This window comes from Strigops habroptila, chromosome 21 (assembly GCF_004027225.2).
Source record: "Strigops habroptila isolate Jane chromosome 21, bStrHab1.2.pri, whole genome shotgun sequence".
Lineage (NCBI taxonomy): Eukaryota > Metazoa > Chordata > Aves > Psittaciformes > Psittacidae > Strigops > Strigops habroptila.
Window position 1 is genome coordinate 202,457 of NC_044297.2, and position 20,426 is coordinate 222,882.

Consider the following 20,426-nt stretch of genomic DNA (forward strand, 5'->3'; position numbering starts at 1 on the left):
GGGAGCAGTGGCATTCTCCATTCCAAAGCAAGCCCAGGCCAGCAGTCCCCTATGCCTCCTGTTGACACTGATCCACAGGGCACTCCAGGTGGGGGGCACCATCCCACCATGCCCACAGGGTGTGCAGCAGCCCCGCAGCTGCAGCGCAGCCCTGGCAGTCCAAGAAGGGGAGTCCCTTCCCTATTTGCACCACTGAGGCCCCCAGGGAGCACATCTGTGCCGGGACCAGCTCCCTGCATCTGTTCACTCCAGACCCTACTGAAGACCACACTGTGGGTGTCTTCATGCCTCCCCCAGCATTCCCTCCTCCACCAGCCCCACACTCCACGCACCCCAGCAAGGAGGAGAGAAGGGCACCACTGTGGTTTAACTCGTTTTATTTAGACTCAGAAAGGTAACTGCAACTCAGCTGGACCGTGCACACATGGGGCTGAGACCCAGTAGAAACGCAGCAGTAAGTCAGGAGCGGGGTGGGACGGGGTGAGCTGCAGCAGGGAACAGCATCCAGGCTGCCGAAGGAATGGTCAGTTGTTAAGAGGAAGGTTTATGAGAGCTGCCCGCAGTCAGTAATGGTGATCTTCTTGCTTGTTTTGCCATCTTTGGAGCCACAGCGTTCCATGGCCTCCACCACATTCATCCCCTCCTTGACGCAGCCAAAGACAACATGTTTGCCATCCAACCTGCAGAAGAAACGCAGGTCACAGCTGGCACCTGCAGTCTCCATACAGGGACCTCAGCACCAGGCCTCACGTGTCATCTCCCTGCCCAGGTGGGTGCCGGGGACCCCCAACTTGCCCTCCCGCAGCCCCCAACTCACCATTCAGTCTTGGCAGTGCAGATGAAGAACTGGGACCCATTCGTGTTGGGGCCAGCGTTGGCCATGGACAGGATACCAGGGCCTGTGTGCTTCAGGATGAAGTTCTCATCGGAGAACTTCTCCCCATAGATGGATTTGCCACCAGTGCCATTGTGGCGCGTGAAGTCACCACCCTGCAGAGAGGCAATGTTTCAGGTCACAGGTGCAGAAGACTCTCAAACCAGGCTGAGGCCCTGCAGAGGCTGCACGCAGGAAGCAGAGCTGCTCTCCCACCCCAAACGTGCCAACACCCAACTCCGAAACCCACGCAAGCGCCAGACTCTTCACCCACCCATCTCCCTCCTGTGGTGGGAGCACCACGCACCTGGCACATGAACCCAGGAATGATTCTGTGGAAGCAGGACCCCTTGTAGCCAAATCCCTTCTCACCAGTGCTCAGGGCACGGAAGTTCTCTGCAAAGGAAGAGGAAAACCACTGTGAGCTGCTCATTTTGTCCATAATGAGGGATAACATCAGGGTTTGGTGCAGCTGCAGTGTTGCCAATGCCACTTCACCTACCTGCTGTCTTAGGCACCTTGTCTGCAAACAGCTGCAAAGAGAGGAGAGACTGTCAAAGTCAGGCTGGGGTAAAGACCAGCCACCGAACCCCCCCCCGAGCACCCCAAGCCCGGGGGAATCCCCTGCCTCTCTGAGCCCAGAGACTGCGTCCAGGAGGTGGATCTCGGCTGTGCCCGCAGCTGCAGAGCACTCCCCACCTCGTGGCTTTCATCTGGAAGCATCTGGAAACTCTGAACTAACACACTTGGCACCCAAGCGAGCTGAACTATGCCACACGTCTCTCATGAGCACGGCTGGCACCGTCCATTCTGCCCGCTGAGGATGCATTAAAAGGCTCCCCGGCTCCAGGCTCCGCAGGCAGAGCGCACGCTCCCGGGAGGATGCCGAGGCGCAGCCGTGCAGGAGCGTGCCCCGCGGCAGCCGCAGCGCCTCCGGAGCGCGATGCGACCGTGCCAGAGATGCCTCACCCAGGCTGCGGCTCGCGGGGCGACAAATGCTTCCCTTTGGCAGCGACAGCGCCGCGGCCGCCGCCCCGGAGCATCGGCGGGAGCGGCTCGTTGCGCTGCGCCCCAGGGCAGCCGCCGCCCGCCGAGCGCGGCCCCGAAGCGGGGGGGACTGGCACAAAATGGCGGCGCGGGCAGCGCGGCCCCGATCCCGCAACGGGGGAAAAGCCGCCGCCGCCTTCCCCTCCCTCCTTCCCCCCCCATCCCCGGGGCGGAGCGGAGCGCCGCGGCAGCAGCGCGGGGATGGCGGCAACCGGGCTCCCGGGGCCGGCACCCGCCGCCGCCGCTCCCCGGCCCAGGCCTTTGTTCCCTGCGGGGCCGCAGCCACATGGAGGCGGCGCGGTGCCCGTGCCCCCGCCCCCCCCCCCCGCGCGGCCCCGCGCGCCCCGGACGGGAAACAGCGCTGCCACCCCCCCACCTCGAAGGTGACGCGGCCCAGGGGCTCGCCGTTGGCGGCGATGTCGAAGAACACGACAGGGTTGGCCATTGCGGGGCTGAGCGAGGCGGCGACGGCAGCGACTCGGGCAGCGGGCGCGGCGTAGCGCAGCAGAAGGAGCGCAGCTCTCCGCCGCCCCTTATATAGGGCCGGGGAGCGCCCGCCCCCACCGCGGCGCCAGCCAATAGCCGCTGGCGCTGTGGCAGAGCGGCGGGGCGGGTGGCTAATCAGTGATGGCGCGTTTGAAATGGGGGGGGGGGGGGGGCGGGGGACGCGCGGGTCCGCGGCGGGGCAGGGCGGGGCGCGCATGCGCAGTGCATGCGGGATGGGGGCTGTGGGGCCGCGGTGGGGCTGAGGGGCGCCGGGCGGGAGCCCTGGGGCAAGGGTGGTGGGGCTGCGGCGGGCGGCAGCTGCGGGCTCCATTCCAGGCGGCCTGTCCCGGGACGGGCCCCGCTTCGGCTCGGAGGAACCCCCGAGCCCCCCCGCAATGACCGCTGTGGTGGGCACGGGACACGACCCAGCCTCCCATCAGCACCCCCGGCCCAGGAGAGATGTGGGGCAGCCCCACGGCAGGGTGACAGGACGGAGGCGGCCGCGCGGGGCCGCTCCCTGCCCAGCGACACGCGTGAGCCCCGCCGAAACGAAATCCTTTAATAGGCAGCGATACGGAGACGGTACAAGGAGCGCGGCGGCGGAGGGGGGCGCGGGGCAGCTGGGGGGCCGAGCCCCGCGCACCGCACCCCCCGCCGGGGCGTATGTTACAAGGGGAAGCAGCGTATGCACATTTATACAGGGGCGCGGGCCGGCCCCGCACGACGCGCTTGCCTTTAAATACGGGGGAGGGGGGCAGTAGTGTTTCTACACTATGTACAGCCTTGTGCTTCTGGCAGGGCTGAGCCCGTCCCTCCGTCCATCCCATCACATCCCTCCCAGGGAAGCCCCCTTCTTAGGGGGCGTCCTGGCTCTGCGGCAGGCAGGGGCACACCAGTGCTGTTCCCCCCAGTCCCATGACAGGGGGCTGGCAGGGGGTGAGGATGGGTCAGTTGTTCTCGAAGAGGGAGAGGAGGTCATCGTTGCTGCTGCTGGGGAGGTCGGGGGGGCCCAGGTAGGAGAGCAGCTCGTCAGGGTTCGTCAGCTCGGGCAGGAGCTGGGGGCGCAAGCGTGTGATGACCGGCTCCCCCGCAGCTCCTCCCCACCCGCCCCACGGCGGCCAGGGTCCCAAACCGGCAGCGGGACCCCCAGAGACCCCGCCTGGGGTACTCACATCGAGGGCAGGCTCGGACCCATCGCCCGTCCTGGCCATGCCGGGCGCGGGGGGGAAGGAGAGGTCAGTGGCATGTGCCGGGCCGGGGGGCCCCAGGGGGGTCCGTGCCGGTGTGCTCCGGTGGTGCAGCGGCTGTGCTGGCTGGCTGCCTGGAGCAGAGCTGTGCAGTCCTGGTTGCACCGGTGGGTGGGACGGCTCCATCCGCCCCGGTGGGGGCAGCTGCAGGGAGAGAGCGCAGCTGTGAGACCATCCCTCCATGGGAACACCCCTCCCACTCCCTCTACAAGGGGCTTGGGGGGAGCCTCCCACCTGCAGCCCAACTGACCTGTGTGGGGAGAGGGGGTCCAGGGGGCTTCTCGGGGGCCAGGAGGCCACCAGGAATATTGGACTGATAGGAGATGGAGGGGGGCCCCGGTGTGAAGTCACTCAGCGTTGGTGTGCCGGGGGGGCCGGGAGGAGGGAATGGCTCTGGGAAGCCCCCAGTTCCTGGAAAGCTGGAACCTGTAAGAGGAAAGAAGGTGATTGGAGGTTGAACAATGCAGCCAGGGTCTGTCCCTTTCCTCCATTGCCCCCCAGTACCTGGGGCACCATAGTCGGCAGCAGCACCAGCTGGTGTTGGCGGCAGTGCCGGGAAGGGCGCGGAGCTGGGCCCTAGGGCCGCGATCATCTCCATGATGCTGGGCAGCACCATGTGCGTGGGACTGAGGGTCCGGCATCGCTTCAGCACCGGCCCCTCCGCTTCCTCCTTGACGTGGATGTCAGGTTTGACCGGGACGGGTTTCCAGCTGCAGGTCGGGTCGATGGTGATCTCCTCGTGCTCCGAGCTGGGGATGACAGGATGGTGGGGAGGGCTCAGACTGGTGTAGGGGGTGACCGCATGACCCCCCCGGTCTGGCACCATGGCCCCATCCATGGTGCCAGTCATGGATGCACAGACAGACGGAGTGTCAACACCTACTTCTGGATGTAGATCAGGATGCCCAGCATATACTGGTCTACCTCCAGCCCCTCCAGCAGAGCCGTTTTACTGCAAGCAGAGAGAGGCAGGGTGAGAGAAGGGAACCCCCCAGGGAACCCCCCCAGCAGGCAGGGAAACAAAGGCACAGCCCCACCGGGGCCTCCACTCACTTGCAGACAGGACACCGCCATGTCCCCCTCTCACAGTTGAGCTGCAGGTAGGACTCCAGGTCAAAGCACTGTGGGGGAGAGCAACGGCTGAGTCGGTGGAGGGGGAACACAGGCTTGGAGATGCCCCCCAGCCCTCTGCCACCAACACCCCTACCTGTATGTGCCGGCAGTCATGGCCCCTGGCAGGGAGCTGAATCCTCCGGAAGGTGATGGGGCACTTGAGGGACACCTTGATGGCCGTCTGCTCCACACCGTCCTCACCATTGGGCCCTGGGGTCCCTGGGATTGTCCCACTGCTGAAGTTGCGCTTGACTGGGGAGGGAGTGAGGGGCACAGATGGTCAGAACTGGGATACGAGCATGGGGGCGGTACCATGGTGTCGTGTCCATCACCCCATCATGCTGCAGCCCCCAACCAGGGCATCACCCCCACCCCACCCAGGATGCCAGGGTGCCGGCTGCAGCACTCACTTTTGGTGATGCAGTGCTCGGCGGGGAGCAGGCGCTTCTTGATGAGACCCTGCAGCACGGAGCGCACTGAGGGCCGGTGCACCAGCTGCAGGACGAAGAGGTGGGACTGCAGAGAGACACAGGAGCTGAGCCAGAGTGCCAGCAGCCCCCACCCCGCCACAGGGACATCCCCCCCAGCGACTCACGCAGCAGCAGGCGGTGACAGTGATCTGGATGGTGTTCCTGCCAGGCTGGCAGACATGCTTCAGGTAGAGCGGCTTGTGGGAGGTCTTGTTGTCGCCACGCTCGATGGTGAGCGGCGTGGCATTGACGCTCACCTGCACAGAGGCTGGCCAGTTGGTATTCATCTGCCGGTCCTCGTGGTGGTAGCACTTGAACTGCAGCTCCAGGTCAGGCCTGGCAGGGTGGGCAGAGAGTGGGCAGGGGTGTGGGCAGGGGTGTGCCCACACACAAGCCAGTACACCAGGTACCACTGCACCATAGAGCACCATGCAGTGCTGAACCACGCCATGTGCCACCATGTGCCACCATGCCCAATCCCGCTGCATGCCGTGCAACACTGTGGCAAGCCACGCCACACCATGGTGCACGGTGCCATGCCATGCCCTGAGGCCCAGTGCCGTGCAGCCCTGTGCCAAGCAGCACCATACGCTGCGGTGCTGCTCTGCGCCAAGTGCCATGCCGTGCTCTGCCTGCTGCACCACCCGCACCTCATCATGAGGGTCTTGTAGACGGAGTCACGCAGCTGGAAGACGTGGTTGCTAACGGCCAGGTTGTGCTGCAGGCGGAAGGGCTCCAGCACCACGCCATCCCGCACCGGGAACGTCAGCCGCAGCTCCTCGCCGGGGGCCGGCCCTGCCCGGGACACCGTTAGCGGGACCCCGCGCCCGGCAAGCCCCGCCCACCGCCTATCGAACCACCCCGGGGAAGCCCCGCCCACACGAAGAGACCACGCCCCAGCAGGAAGCTCCTCCCACCCCCTGGCCAGAAGCCGCGCCCACCACGGTCAGCCACACCCATATGCAGGAGGCCCCGCCCACCACAGCCCCGATTAAGCCCCTCCCATTTTACAAGCCACGCCCAGTTGCCATAGCCCTGCCCCTTCAGAGGAAGCCACACCCACTGCCTCAATCTGCCCTCTCATTGGGCAGTGCCCTACAGACCCCGCCTCCAGCCCCTGGCAGTGGCCACGCCTCCTGCGCTGAAGCCCCTCCCTTTTCCTTAGATGCCTCCCTGCAGCACCCTGTTCTTAAAGGGGCAATGGCCATCGCTGCAGCAGTGTGGCCCACACGTGGGCCCTGAGGCATGTGGAAAAGGGGTCTCTGCAATGTGGCCCCCCCTCCCCACGGCAGCGCTCCTTCCCCCCCCCCCGCCGGCGGCACCTACCCGAGGGGGACGGGTGCAGGGAGGTGACGCTGGGCTTCATGTCTGGCAGGAAGGGTGACTTGACATCCTGACCCGGGGACACATAGGGGGGGATGCCGCTGCCCGGTGTCATGGGTGGTGTGGGGTTCCCGGCCAGCGGCGAGCTGGGGTACCCCGGCAGCGACCGGCCCGGCTGCAGAGGCACCGCGCACCCTCAGCGCCCAGCCAGGCCAGCACAGTCCCCCACCCCACCCGGTGCCAGGACTCACCCCATTGACGGCTGCCTGGCTGTAGGTGCCGAAGCCAGCATTCTGCCCATTGAACTGGTCAGCCGGCTGCAGGAAGAGCAAGGTCCTGGGGGCTGGCACCAGGGGATGGCAGACACCCGGCCTCCCACCCCACATCCACTGTGCTCCCTGTGGTACCTTGTAATAGGGTCCAGCATTGCCTGAGGCGGAGAAGTACTGGCTCATGCCCTGCTGCAGCCTGTGGCCGGGGTAGGAGGGTGACGGAGCAGAGGGCTGGGGGGCGCTGGGGGCATACTGGGCTCCGGCCGCAGCGTACTGCCCACCCTGGAGGTACTGCTGTGCCGGGTACCCCTGTGGGGCCGGGGGGTCAGTGCCAGTGGGGAGTTGGGGAGAAAGGTCCCAGCACACCAAAGCCCCACCAGTATGGATGCTCACCTCATTGGAGTACGCCCGCTTGAGGCCCTGGCGGGGGAGCTGCTGACTCGGTGTGGGGCCAGGGTAGCTGTGCTGGGGGACCCGCTGCCCTCCATACAGGGCGCCGGCGCCAGGTGCCCGTGCGGGGCTCATGCTCACAGGGGAGATGCCGGATGGAGCCATGACACCTGCCATGCTAGCAGGGCTCATGCCGGCAGGGCCACGGGGTCCTGCATGGGGCAGGAACTGGCTGCTGAAGGGCTGCCCCACACCCATCTGCAGTGGGGAAAAAAGGGGGTCACGACGGGATGGGTGGGGGGCACTGCCACCTTCCCAGCTCTGTTGCAGGTGGGCTCTTACCGCACCGTACTGGCTCAGCTCCTGGCTCTGCTTCTCCTGCAGCGCTGCCACCGTCGCTGTAGCTGTGGCCGTGGCTGTGGCAGCAGCAGCGGCCACGGCAGCAGCAGCAGCTGCTTGGGTAAAATCGGCAGGGGGCCGGCTGGCATGCGAGGGGAGCCCCATCCCACCAGGGCCACCGGGGCTGCCAGCATAGCTGGAGGAGAGAGAAGCAGGGAAGGGGTGTGTGGTGGCCCCGCAGTGGCCATGTGCCAGGACAGGGGAGTGCAGAAAGGGCCTTACCTGGCAGCGAAGCCTGGCCCGCCAGGGTAGGTGCTGCGGCTGTAGACGCCCGGCTGCACGTAGCCTTTCCCAGGTGCCCCCTCGGCGAAGGGCTGCTGTGGCAGGAACGGTGGTGAGCTCATACCCGAGCCAGTGCCGGCCATACCAGGCAGCAGGGGGGTGCTGGAGCTGCTCCCCCCGGGACCCATGGGGCTTCCGAAAACCTGGGTGGGGACAGTGCAGCGGGTGAGACCGGGGCAGCCATGCCCATCTCTAGGGGGTCCCCGTGTGGGCAGTGGGGATGTGGTGGGTACCTGGCTCTGGGAGGTGTTGCTGACACCCCAGACAGTGGTTACCACGGAGAGGGATCCCGCCGGCTGATTGGTGCTTGGTTGCCAAGGAACAGCCTCATATGCAAATGAACCATCACTAGAAGGAAAAACAAATTAATTAAAAGCGGATGGAGGGAGGGATGGAGGGGCCAGAGCACCGGGGCCGCGCTCACCCGTGGGGCGCGGGCGGCAGGGAGGGTTTCATGGGGTTCATGGGGTTCATCAGCAGCGGGCGGGCGCAGGCAGGGTCTTCCGAGGCCGCGGCGGGCGCTGCGGGACGGTGTCACCGTCACAGGGGCTGCGGGGGACAGAGGGAACGGCGGGTGAGGGGCGGGAAGCCCGGAGCCCGCGTAACGCCCCCCCCTCCCCGGCACCTCCGGGACCTGGCGTCCTGCCCGGGGCTGGCACCGGGAGTCGCCAGCACGCGCCCCGCCCCGTAACACCCCCGTCGTCCCCGTCCCCCCCCCCCGTGCTAGTTTCCCCCCAAAAATCCCCGCGGGCACAGCCCCCCTGCGGCCGCCGCGGGCTTCCCCGCACGCTGCGGGCAGAGGAATCGGCGGGGACTCCTGAGGCGAGCCCCGGTGGATGAGGGGAAACGCGGCCTCCCCGGCATCGCCCCCCGCCCCCGGCCCGGCGCCGCCCGGGGTATTCCCAGCCCAGCCCGGCGGAGGTCACGCCGGCACTTTCGGTTCCTTCCCGGCCCCCGGGAGGTGCCACCCGCGCCGAGGCCGTGACAGCCTCCCTCCCGCCCTCCCCCCCGCGCCGCGGGCCCGGTGGTACCGGGACCTCCCCCGCCGTTGCCATGGCAACCGGCGCCCCCGGGCACGGCGGAGCGGGGGAGGGGAGCGCGGGGCCGTTTTCGGCCGCGGCGCGGGGCTGCGCGCAGGGACCCGCCCGGCGCTGCCCGTCCCCGCCCGGCGCTGCCCGCACTCACCGTCGCGAGCGGCCCAAAATGGCCTTTGGCGGCGCCGGGCGCGCGCGGCTGCGCGGAAGCTGCGCGGGATTTTCAGCCCGCGCGCGATCCCGGCTCCATGGCGATGGCGGCGGCGGCGGCGGCGGCGGCGCGGGGGGGGCGGGGCGGGGCCGAGCCGGGCCGAACCGAGCCGAACCGGGCCGGGCCGGGCGCGCGCCGCCGCCGCCGCGCACAATGGGGCCGCGAGCGCATCAGTATGCACGGCCCGCCCCGCGCAGCCCCGCCCTGCCAGGCGCGGGCAGCCGAGCGCCGAGCGGGGGGCCCCGCGCGCGTGACACTGGTTTGGGGGGGGAAGGGGGAGGAGGTCGAGCGTGAGCGGGTGCGGCAGCGCGCGGGGCGGAGCGCTCGTGGCACCGTGACAGACGGCTGCGACACCGGAGCGCGCCCGCGTGACACCCGCCCGAGGGCGCGCAGGGAGCGGGGTTCGCACACGCGTGTGCAACCAGCCGTGCCGTGCGGACGTGTGCGGCGCACAGCCTCCCCCCGCCCCCCCGACTCCCCGCACCCCCCGCCCGCCGCTGAAGGAGGCCCCCGCGGTTATGGGGGAGGCCGAACGCGAGCCCCGGGCCGGGGCCACCCCCCTTACCCCCACCAGGGACCCCACCGGAGGCCGAGCGGCCGCAAGTGCTCGAGGCCGGGGCGCAGCAGATGGTGCTCCCCGGACGGGCACCCGCAGCACCCTGTCCCACTCCCGGCAGCGCTGACGGGGGCAAGTGCAACACCGGACCGGGGAAAACGGGAGGAGGCTGGACCGCCGCGCCGGACGCCCCCGATGTGCTCTGGAGCGGCCACTCCGGGGAGAAGAGAGCCGAGGGTCCCACCCGCCACGGCTGCGCTAACGGCGGCCCCAGCACGAGCCAGACAAGGACGCCAGGCGCCAGCGTGGGGTTTTACAAGGTCTGTAGTTAAGGAGCAGGGGGGAGGCGAGTGAGGGACAGACAGATGGACAGACAGACGGGAGCATGCTGCCGCAGCCGGGCTGGCGCCTAGGACAGGTCCTTGAAGGCGTCGAGGTTGAAGGCCGTGTCCAGGAGCCGCTGCAGCTCCGTCAGGTGGGTTTTCTTGTTGCCGGTGGCAGGGGCAGCTGCCGGCTCCCGCCCTGCGTACCTGCAGCGGAGACGGTGGGGGTGAGCGGGGGTCTGGACCCCTCAGGCTCCCACCCAGCATCACAGCCACACCCCACAAGCCTGAGTCCCTACCAGACAGGCTTGGCACGGTTAATGGTGGTGCGGAGCCGGGGTTTGACATAGTCGTAGTAGCCCTGGTTCTTGTGCTCCTCCTGGCACCACACCAGCTCGGCGGCTGGGTACTTCTCGGCTTCCCGCTGGAGAAGGTCGAAGGGGAACGGGGAGAGCTGTGGGGGACACGGAGCAACGTCACAGTGGTGTCATGGTGGCCACAGCACCCCCAGCCCGCGGGCTCGGAGGCAGCGGGACCCTGCTCACCTGCTCCACCCTGGTGATGGCCACATCAGCCTCCATCTCTCGGGCCTTGCGCTCGCGGGTCAGGTCATAGTAGACCTTGCCAGTGCAGAAGAGCACCCGCTTCACCTGCTCGGGGTTCTGTGCCGCGGGGCCGCTGTCAGGGATGACGCGGAGGAAGTGGGTGCCTGCCAAGAGACAGGATGGCACCATCAGCCTCAGCAGCGCAGGGCACAGTGCCGGCACCCAAATCCCACGCCAGGCCCTCTGGGACCCTAGCCTGGGCAGGCAAATCAGAGAGGCAGGGCCAGACGAGCCAGTACTGAGTCCAGCTCCCAGTACAAACCATCACAGCCCTGTGCGACTCGGGGCTGCCAAATCCCAGCTTCCAGAAGGAAGCGCCTGCTGATGAAGGAAGCACCACGGCAAACCCTGGGGAGCTGAGCCATGTCACTCTGGGGTGCCAGACTTAGCACCAGCAAGGGGTGGCTCCAATTTGCAGGGTAGATGGTAGCACCTAGTACACCCTGGCCACATCTGGGGTGAGCACAGGAGGAAGGCAGCTTGGTGCCACGCCAGCGCAGAGCTCCTGCACCGGCTGTCTGTGGTGCCCTGATGCTGGTGGCATGAGCCTCACTTGCTGCTCTTTGGCATAGGGAGGCTGCTGCCAGGCGGACTTTACCCAGGGCTGATGGCTCCTGCCCTTCACCCTTCATCCCGCGACACACGGGGGGAAAGGGACACGTCCGCGCTGCTCATACCTGGCAGCATGTCGTCGAAGCTGGAGCGAGCTTCAGGGTGACGCAGCAGAGACTTTGGAGTGAAGATTATCAGCTAGAGGGGGGAGAAGAGGCAGAGTGAGCTGGTCAGCCTCACCAGAAACACCAACCTGCCCATCCTGCCCTCCCCTGCCTGAGCACAAGGAGCAGCCACAAGAGAATTGCTCCTCGCTCAGCTGCCATGCTCTCCCAGACTGGGCACCAGTTTCTGACAGCACCAGCTTTCCCAGTATGGGATTCCCCTGGGGAAGAGGCTGAAGTGCTGCTGGGGACCTGCCTGCCCTACAGCCAGAGCCAAAGGCAAGCGGCTGGACTGGGTTATTTATTGATGTCCACTGCCCCAACGTCTCTGCCCCTGCCATGAAGTACAGGAAGGGGCAGCAGCCACCCCAATCTGCACAAGCTGGCTGGCTGCATGCCATGTACCAAACCAGCCCTGAGCACCAGGAGGTCCTTGGCACAGACAGAGGCAAACTGCCCATGTTCACTGCACCGTGAGGTGGAAGAACAAGCCTGCCCCAAGCGCTGCCCCCAGACTGGGCAGGGACATGGGGCCGCCAGCACTGACCGGTTTGCGGAAGGGCAGGAGGATCTGGCGCCGGAGGACGTGGAAGAAGTTGGCCGGAGTAGAGCAGTTCACAACGATCCAGTTGCACTCATAGAGCTGGCGCACATCAAAGTCATCCAGTTTCTGCCTCGGCGAGCACAGTTCAGGGAGTTCCAAGAAACACAAGGCGCATCTTGGCCTCACAGCTCCAGCAGTGGGGAGAAGAGTGGCACCCAGCCCTCCCCGCCCTCCCTCCTCGCCCCCTGCAGAGCACTCAGAGACCTTGGAGGGGCTGCAGGTCTCATCTTGGGGCAGCCCCCTCCTAGGCCTCTCTCGGGCACCTCTGCCTTGCACTGTGCAGCAGCCCCAGAGGTGGTGGAGGTGCGGCCTGGGCACCAGGTTCAGCCCCTTTCCCCAAACCCTCCTAGCTGCAGCGCAAGCCCAGGGTACCCCAGACCTCCTGCTACACCCGACCCGACCGCAGCACTGTGCTGAGCCCACCCAGGTGTCGTTGCCCCCCTCCCCAGCTGAAGGCAGCGGTCGGATCCAGGACGCAGGAGGGCCAGGCTGAGCTCAGCGTGGCTGCCACTCACGGGGAAGACGTCGGGATCATCATTGCACATCTGCAAGAATCGCTCTGGCCGAGCAGAGGAGTGCTCAGGACCCTGCAGGGACCAACAGGGGACAGGATGAGCAGGGGACAAGGCTGGTGCTAGACCTTGGTGCTGGGCACTGCCACGCTGCAAGCAGTGCTACCTGCCACTGCTGCCCTTGGCTCTGCATCTGGTGCAGCCAGGCAATGGCAGCCCAGGGTGCCCGCGAGCTGGGGGGTCCTTACCATGCCCTCCATGCCGTGGGGAAGCAGCAGGACGATGCCGTTCTGCCTGACCCACTTGGCTTGTCCGGGACAGATGAACTGGTCAATTATGCACTGAGCGGTGTTGTGGAAGTCCCCGAATTGGGCTTCCCAAAGCACCAGGGCGTTGGGGCTGGCCATGGCGAAGCCCAGCTCGAACCCTGAGGGATGGGAGAGAAGCAAAGGGTTATCCTCCTGGAGCGCCCCACCCCCGGCAGCCAGCACAGACCTCACTCACCAAGGACACCGTACTCCGACAGGGAGCTGTTGCAGACGGTGTAAGGAGCCTGGTTGGGCCAGAGGTGGTTCATGGGGATACAGGTCCTCTTGTCCACATTCTGATCATGCAGGACGTGGTGGCGATGGCTGGAGGAGGGGAAAGCATTACTCCATTGTCACCCTTTGCATCCCTTCCAGTAAGGCTGGAATTACCTGTACCAAGAGCCCAGCTTTACCTGAATGTCCCCCTCTCCACATCCTGGCCGCTCAGGCGGATGTGGATGCCATCTTTGAGCAGGGAGCCAAAGGCCATGTACTCTGCCAGGGCCCAGTCCACCGTCCGGTTCTTCACCATCTCCCCGCGGGTTTTCAGAATACGGCTCAAACCTGCCAGGATAGAAGCTGGTTTGTAGCCAGGATGGGAGGCAGCTCCAGCAACACCGTGTTTGTCCCATAACCTGCCCACAAACTGACAGACTGCAAACACTCAGAAGCAGTGGAACAGACCTACCTCTGCCAAAGGGATGAACCAGAGATGAGAGATTGAGACTGCAGGAGAGGATCAGCTCTGAAGAAGAGTTACTCCTCACTTCACTTCCCATAACCACAGCTCCCTCGTGAACCAATTCTCAGACTCATAGAAGGGTTTTGTTTGGAAGGGACCTTCACAGGTCACACCTTCCACTAGAGCAGGTTGCTCCAAGCCCAAGGTTGTGTCCAACCTGGCCTTGAACACTGCCAGGGATGGGGCAGCCACAGCTTCTCTGGGCACCCTGTGCCAGCGCCTCAGCACCCTCAGTGTAAAATAACTTCTTCCTTATGTCCAGTCTAAGCCTACCCTCTTTCCCTTCTCCTGTCACTACAGACCCTGGTAAAAAGTCTCTCTGCACCTTTCTCATAAGCCCACTTTATATACCAGAAGGCCACAGTAAGGTCTTCCAGGAGCCTTCTCATTTCCAGGCCGAACACCCTCAACTCTCTCAGCCTTTCAGCACAGGTGTTCCAGGCTTGGAATCCTTTTGGAGGCCTCTTCTGGAGCCTTTCCAAGAGGTCCATATCCTTGTGCTGGGACCCCAGAGCTGGATGCAGTGCTCCAGGTGGGAGTCTCAGGAAAGCAGAGTAGAGGGGCAGAATGCCTTCCCTTGACCTGCCAGCCACACATACCAAAGCACTGTAACAGGTCCCTTCCTTCCAGGCTATGTTCCAGCCCTATCGCACATCTTGTCTGGAACAAAAACCCAATGTGGCATAGCTTCTGCAAGCTCCTACCTCCATGGATAGTGAAATCCTCCACTGGCACCGAGCTGGCCACTTGACCAATGTGTGTCAAGTCCTCTTCGTTCAGACCAGTGGAAGGGCAGGTCATGCTCCGGGGCTGGCCATCCAGAGTGAAGAAACCTGCAGAGGAGGAGCAGCCCAAGTGTTGTGGGAGCCATGCCCAGCTCCGTGGGAAAAGCTCAGGTCACGGACACCTTCAAGCAGGGGTGCGGGCACCAGGAGCAGAGAGCACCATCCCACCTCCCCACCAGGGTGATTTACTAGAGAATAGCTGCCACGGCTCTAGAGAAGCCAGGCTCTTTGCTAGGGACCTCCAGGATGTTGCTAGTCACTTACCAGGCCAGGGCGAGTCCAGCCAGTGCTTGATGTGCAAAATCTTTTCATCCTTGGATCTTGCATGGGCCTCCTCACAGATCTTATCGTACTTGGCAATTTCCTCCTGAAAGGCAGAACCAGAAGGCGGAAAAGCATTAGCAAAGTCTCCCCAAACAAGGGTGCCGAGCCTGGGGGCCCTGGCACAAGCTTCAAGGGTGCCAGAAAGCACAGCTGGTCCCCAAAGCAGGGGAGCCTTTGAGAGCAAAGCTGCTGCTGGAGGCCCCTGTGCCCCAAGGGACAGCTCTGCTGCTGTCCAAACTGACAAGTCCTATTCAACCCTAAGGATGCTGCAGAATGGCACCAGTAGAAGGAGAAGTTGGCAGAGCTGCTGCTGCACTTGCTGCCAGAGGGACCTGCACCAGAAAGCCCCAGGCCACAGCGAGCCCGAGTGCTGCAGAGCCCAACTGTCCCGTGGGTCCCTGCTGTGCCGCAGCAGCACAGCGCCGCAAGGCCTGTGCTGCACTGATCACAGGGCAATCCTTGAACTAGATGTTCCTGTGCTGTTCAGAGCTGGCACAGTCCAAGGACGAGCCTCGGCTCCTAACCCTGTCACTGCCAGCTCTGCAGTGCTCGCCCAACCCTAGCACAGCTCTGCCACCTTTAGGTGATAACTACAAGCAGAAACGGGCCCCATCACATCATTCACATGCAGGTCTGTACCAAACACAGTGTTCCTGGAGATGCCACCCGCAGTTTTCCTCCCAGGCCCCACAGGACAGTACCTCATACTCCGGCTGATTTACCACCCCCTGGGAAATCAGCAGCTCTGCATATTTCTGCAGCACCGGCTTCTGCTTCCGGATTTGTTTGTACATCAGAGGCTGCGTGAACATGGGTTCATCCATCTCGTTGTGACCATTGCGCCTGTAACAAACCTGCCAGGAACAGAAAGAGCCTTTGAAAACAGCTGCTTGCAACCCGTAGCTCCACAAGCAGTCGGAAGTACCTGGGTCACTGTGCTAGGAAGGGTCCGAAACAGCTCAGGAGGGACCCAGTGCATGAGTGAGGGTAGGCTTTATACAGAATGTCGCCTCTCCAAGTGCTATTACAGCCTCGTTGCCTCCCTTTACACCACCTCCTCCTTCCCCTCATGTCAAAAGGGTCAGACAAGCCCCGAAGAGGCTTGTCACAGAACCACTGTGAGGGTGGTGCACGGGCACTGGCTGCCCAAAGTTGTGAATGCTCCATCCCTGGCAGTGTTCAAGGCCAGGCTGGACAGGGCCTTGGGCGACATGATCTAGTGGAAGGTGTCCCTGCGCATGACAGCGGGTTGGAATTAGATGATCTTAAGGTCTTTTCCAGCCCAAACCACTCTTTGATTCTATGAAGAGAAATCTCACCTTTTAGAATAACACTCTGAGAGGCATCAGCAAGCACCCGCAGCAGAGTCACAGCTTTAGGATAAAGCCTCGTGCCACGTTTCTTACCAAATCCACCACCACATCCTTATGGAAGGTGCTTCGCCACTCTGCTGCCACATTGCACACATAGACAACGGCCTCCGGGTCGTCCGCATTGACATGGAAAATGGGCGCGTTCACCACGCGGGCGACATCGGTCGGGTACGGGGAGGAGCGAGCCATGCGGGGGTCTGTTGTGAAGCCGATCTGCAGTGGGTGAGAGGGAACAGGTCCAGCACAGTGGTAAGGATTTGGAACACAGCTCCTTCATGGCACACCAATGTTAAAGCTGCCGTGGTGTAGGGCAGCTGCACTGGCTTGGCTCAGGAAAGCACCAGGGGCTGCTGCGGCTGAACTGGGGATTCCCCCACAGCTGCACTGCTCCGTCATAGCACCACCTGCACGCCAGGCACCGCAGCCTGTCCTGGTCCCTGTGCCCAGGCCATCATCCCGCAGGGATGGGCTGGTCCCTGCGAAACGTCTCTGGTTTACATGGGGCAGAACAGAGCAGCCCTGCATGATCCCGCATGCCAAGCATCAGATCACACCACCTCTGCACCAGGCTGGACTCACAAGCTGCTACTGCGGAGCAGCTGGGTTTAACGTGCCCCCTGCTGATCCCAGGATTGTGGCTCACGCCAGGAATGTTGGCTGGGAAACAGCTGCTGCCTGCTGACAGCTACCACCCAGAGCTGAGCCTGCAGAGGCTGGTCTGCGAGGCACCCCGTGGACACAAGAGCTTTGCTCCTCACCTGGTTGTTCACCACAACGTGGACAGTGCCGTGCGTGGTGTAGGAGGGCAGGTCGCTCAGGTGGAACGTCTCGTACACGATGCCCTGCCCAGCAAACGCAGCGTCCCCATGCAGGAGGATGGACATCACCTGCGAGATGGGAAGCCACGGAAGTCAGCAGGGGCTCTGCCGGGACAGCCACCAGGAACAGGCACAAGTCTCATCCCCGTGAGCCTTCAGCCTCCCAGAAAGGTCACAGAACAGCCCGTCAATGCATCCAACACTTTCTCAAGGGATGGGAGTGGAGCCAGCTGTTGGTGCAGCCGCGGGAGCAGGCTGTGGCCACCAGCTCCCACCCCGAGCAAAGGCAGCACACTCGGGGGACAGCACCCAACGCACAGTGGCTGGGAGGCGAGTCCCATTCCCAAACACACACCTCAAAGCAAAGCCTTTAACTGGGGGAAAACAAAAAAAATGTCCCTTTTCCCCATACTTTAACCCCAGAAGAGCTTTGGGCAGGACTTGGGCCAGGAGCTTGCTCCAGCTCCAGTGACATTACTTTTGCTCTGGTACCCAGGGGCTGGCTGAGGACACTGCCTGCCAGACGAGGACAGAACTTGTCTATTTATATCCAGCCCTTGGGATGTAGGAGGAAGGGAAGCTCTTTTGGTCTCACCCTTCCACTTCTTGGTGTTGGAGACAGGTCTGTGAGGAACCAGACCACAAATAACCCCCCCCCTCCCGCAGCCCATTCCCTGGGTGCAGAGAGCTGCCTCCTGCTGCCAGCTCCAGCTTCCCCAGCCTCAGGAATGATTATCCCTTCAGCTTGAGGCTCCTACTGCAGGGTCCCCCAGGCTGCGATGCTCAGGTTGGCTTTTGGAAGCACCCCTCATTTCCCTGTTTTCCAACCAGGGGTTTGGGTGTTTGCCGCTCCCTGCAGCAGAGCTGAGTAGGTTGTTCAGCATCAGAGGAAGCGGCGATGGAAGCTCGGGATGGGTGAGCCCTTACCAAAGTTATCCCCAAAGACAGTGGGGCAGGATGGGGGAGCAAAGGCAGGGTGATGGCAGGGGAAGGGGCATAGCAAACCAAAACCAGCTGGGTTTCTGCACTTTCCCTCCAGCCTGCCTTCCACCAAACCCCATCCAGCCCAGGCCACTTCACTGCGGGTGCTTCAGCACCACTCACCTTCTTGCCTTCTGTGTCCCCACAGTAAAACTGCTCTGCTTTAGTCTTGCCTTGAACAACGGGATCAGCTGCTTCCAAGTGAGAAGGATTTGCCACCAAGGAAAGGGTAATGTTCCTGTCAGTGACGCGGTTAATCCGCCGGTGGTACATTCCCAGGTGGTACTTCACATCACCAGAGCCCTGATGGATAGGAGAGGAGAGTCACCCCCAGGAACATAAGTGGCTTTTGGGGCATGGAAGGAGACCTGAGGCAGAGCAGCGCTGACACTAGGGGCTGGAAAAAGGGGCCTTTCCTGCAGGCCCTGGCAGAAAGCAGCAGGCACTTACTTCGGGAGCTGACGTGGCACCCAACAAAGTAAAAGGAGCTTGTTCCTGGTGCCAAACCGCCAACAAACCTCAGACACGCATCAAGCCTATCTAGGTAAGGTTGAAGGTGCAGAGCAAGAAGTGTGGTGCATTGGGGAAGACACTGGAAAACAGGTAACACTCCCCGCAGCTCTGCCCACACTGTGGCAGTACGGCCACTGCTTGCACCGCTCGCAGTATGCTGCCATTCCCAGTCAAGCCACCTCGACACCCCAGGCTGCTGCTTTCTCACCTCAAAACCCCACCTGAAGGGCACAGCAGGATGAAGTCAGCTCAGGCCAGCTTTCCAAAAGGCAAATCATCCCAGCTTACAATACTGGAAGCTTTGGAATATGAGTGCATTGCAGTCACAGACCCTGCAGCACAAGCGATTTGAGCCTCGCAGCTTTTGGCGCTGCTTTAGGGCCCAAGGGTACAAGCCAACCTCTGCTCCTGGCCGCCTTCCCCTCATCTTGTTGCACTGCTTTATGCCCATGGAGAGCCACTGGAGACACCAGCAGCAGCCAGGGCACACATCATCCCAGGACAGGCAAGGACAGACTAGCACTGGCACCGACAATCCAGCTCACTCTGCAGTCATAGCCCCTGGGGACCACACAGGGACAGGCGACAGCAAACCACTACGGGCAGAGGAGACTCACCTCATCAGCAGCTTCCAGCTTGGAGTCGAACTGGCAGAAGATCTGCTCCAGCTCTTTCCTGATCACATTGGCAAGAACATTGAGGCGTCCCCTGCAAAAGCAAGACTGTTATTGGCAACCAGCAGTGCCAGCCTGCCACCAAGTGCCAACAGTCACCTGTCACCCCCCACATCATACAGAGGCTGTGTCACGGTTCTAGGGTCACCCGGGGAGGGGGGTCCCAAGAAGGAGACTGCAGACCCCTCAGCGCAGGGTTGGACCAGCTCGAACACAGCGCTGCTGCTTGAGCCACCACCCCCCTCCTGGAGAGCTGAAGCTGAAAACACCGCGATGAGCAGAGAGCAGCCAAGGCCTGAGCTCCCCAGCTAAAGTTCACCACCAGCAAGACCAGTTCAATAAAGGCAGAAGCCAGTGTGCCTCCCAGTACCAAACCCCGGCAGCAGCCCCCTCCTCAGTGCCCCAAGCACAGCCATGGAGAAAGGCAGGGTTACCTGTGGGGCATCCCCATGATAACATAATCCACTCCCTTCTCGCTCGACTTATCAATAATAGTCTTTAAGGCTGGGATCAGCACTTCACAGCCCTCCAGGCCAAAACGTTTCTCTGAAGACCATTTCCGATGGAGGAACTCCTCAAACCTGGAGGCAAAGGGAGAGAGGGTTCAGTGCCAGGGCTACAGGGCAGAAACCAGAGGAAGGATAGGGACTGCACCAAGGGAGCCACAGCACCAAGTGATGCTTAAGCAGGCATCATGCAGCAGCCCAGCAGCCTTCCCAGTCAACCCTGTGTCCTCCTGCAGAGCCTGGCTGGCCATTCCCCCGCCCTGTGCTGCATTTAAAGCTTATTTTTAGACCTTTTCTTTCAGGGTCAGCCTGCCAGCCCCAGCAGCTCACTGTCGTCATCCTGCTGAGCAAGCCAACCACGACAGATGACGTCAAGATGTGACTCAGGCGGTGACCACATCGCTGCAGCTGGGAGCAAGGGAAGATAAAGGGAAGGTGAAGACCCCCCAGGGTACCTGGTAGAGCGGACCAGCCTGGCCAGCAGCGTGCGCTTCTCTTCGTTGGTGAACTGCATGATGCCCGGAGTCTCAAACTTCCGCCGGATCCACTGGCACTGCTCCAGGTCGTTGATAAACATGAACTCCACGCCAATGTGCTGGCAGTAGGCCATCTGCGCCACAGGAGGAGAAGGGCCGTGAGAGAGCAGCCAGAGCTTTAGTGCCAACTCACCCCCCACAAAAACAGGCACGTGTGGCACTGTATCAGGCCACGGGGCCAGGAACTCCTTCATTCCCCTCTTTAACCTTTCAGCAAGACAAAGAGCCTCCTGCACCAGTGGGGACATGAACCTTCTGCCTGGCATCCGCAAAGAGCTGCCCCAACGCCAGCGAGTGCTGCCTGTGATGGCAGCCTGGGGGGACCCTCAAGCTGTGCCCAGCAGCCAGCACTGTGCCAGCCCTGTTTGGGGAGCCTGGTTTGAGCTGTTTTCCCAGGAAAGG

The 20,426-nt window shown here is 63.2% G+C and overlaps 3 protein-coding genes across 7 annotated transcripts in view; all 3 read right to left on the reverse strand.

Moving 5' to 3' along the window:
* Positions 1-360: 360 nt before the first annotated feature.
* Positions 361-2,521, reverse strand: LOC115618500 (peptidyl-prolyl cis-trans isomerase A). Its single transcript, XM_030510135.1, has 5 exons — positions 2,298-2,521; positions 1,377-1,407; positions 1,182-1,270; positions 818-990; positions 361-680 (listed from the first exon to the last, which is right to left on the reverse strand). The coding sequence occupies exons 1-5, from the start codon at positions 2,364-2,366 to the stop codon at positions 545-547; spliced, it is 498 nt and encodes a 165-aa protein (XP_030365995.1). The 5' UTR covers positions 2,367-2,521; the 3' UTR covers positions 361-544.
* Positions 2,522-2,944: 423 nt separating this feature from the next.
* Positions 2,945-9,388, reverse strand: ZMIZ2 (zinc finger MIZ-type containing 2). 2 transcript variants are annotated; one of them, XM_030510119.2, is made up of 19 exons: positions 9,089-9,388; positions 8,328-8,452; positions 8,137-8,251; positions 7,844-8,046; positions 7,565-7,757; positions 7,226-7,480; positions 6,968-7,141; positions 6,812-6,877; positions 6,564-6,735; positions 5,888-6,032; positions 5,363-5,573; positions 5,178-5,283; positions 4,862-5,019; positions 4,708-4,775; positions 4,538-4,606; positions 4,159-4,403; positions 3,905-4,080; positions 3,580-3,798; positions 2,945-3,462 (listed from the first exon to the last, which is right to left on the reverse strand). In XM_030510119.2, the coding sequence occupies exons 2-19, from the start codon at positions 8,375-8,377 to the stop codon at positions 3,355-3,357; spliced, it is 2,733 nt and encodes a 910-aa protein (XP_030365979.1). In that variant the 5' UTR covers positions 8,378-8,452; positions 9,089-9,388; the 3' UTR covers positions 2,945-3,354. The 2 variants fall into 2 exon arrangements, with proteins under 2 accessions (XP_030365979.1, XP_030365980.1); XM_030510120.1 differs by having other exon boundaries at positions 6,564-6,630; positions 9,089-9,343.
* A 622-nt stretch (positions 9,389-10,010) lies between these two features.
* The window catches only part of OGDH (oxoglutarate dehydrogenase), a 33,011-nt gene continuing 22,595 nt past the window's right edge, over positions 10,011-20,426 (reverse strand). For all 4 annotated transcript variants that reach the window (XM_030510139.1, XM_030510140.1, XM_030510138.1 and 1 more), the window contains 18 exons: positions 19,944-20,098; positions 19,417-19,563; positions 18,926-19,016; positions 17,919-18,098; positions 16,755-16,883; positions 16,030-16,209; positions 15,325-15,477; positions 14,564-14,666; positions 14,219-14,347; positions 13,186-13,336; positions 12,969-13,096; positions 12,713-12,891; positions 12,468-12,539; positions 11,896-12,018; positions 11,310-11,382; positions 10,573-10,736; positions 10,327-10,481; positions 10,011-10,234 (listed from right to left, as the gene is read on the reverse strand). In XM_030510139.1, the coding sequence (XP_030365999.1) occupies positions 10,114-10,234; positions 10,327-10,481; positions 10,573-10,736; positions 11,310-11,382; positions 11,896-12,018; positions 12,468-12,539; positions 12,713-12,891; positions 12,969-13,096; positions 13,186-13,336; positions 14,219-14,347; positions 14,564-14,666; positions 15,325-15,477; positions 16,030-16,209; positions 16,755-16,883; positions 17,919-18,098; positions 18,926-19,016; positions 19,417-19,563; positions 19,944-20,098 (2,433 nt within the window). In that variant the 3' untranslated portion in view covers positions 10,011-10,113. The remainder of the gene's footprint in view (positions 10,235-10,326; positions 10,482-10,572; positions 10,737-11,309; positions 11,383-11,895; positions 12,019-12,467; positions 12,540-12,712; positions 12,892-12,968; positions 13,097-13,185; positions 13,337-14,218; positions 14,348-14,563; positions 14,667-15,324; positions 15,478-16,029; positions 16,210-16,754; positions 16,884-17,918; positions 18,099-18,925; positions 19,017-19,416; positions 19,564-19,943; positions 20,099-20,426) is intronic.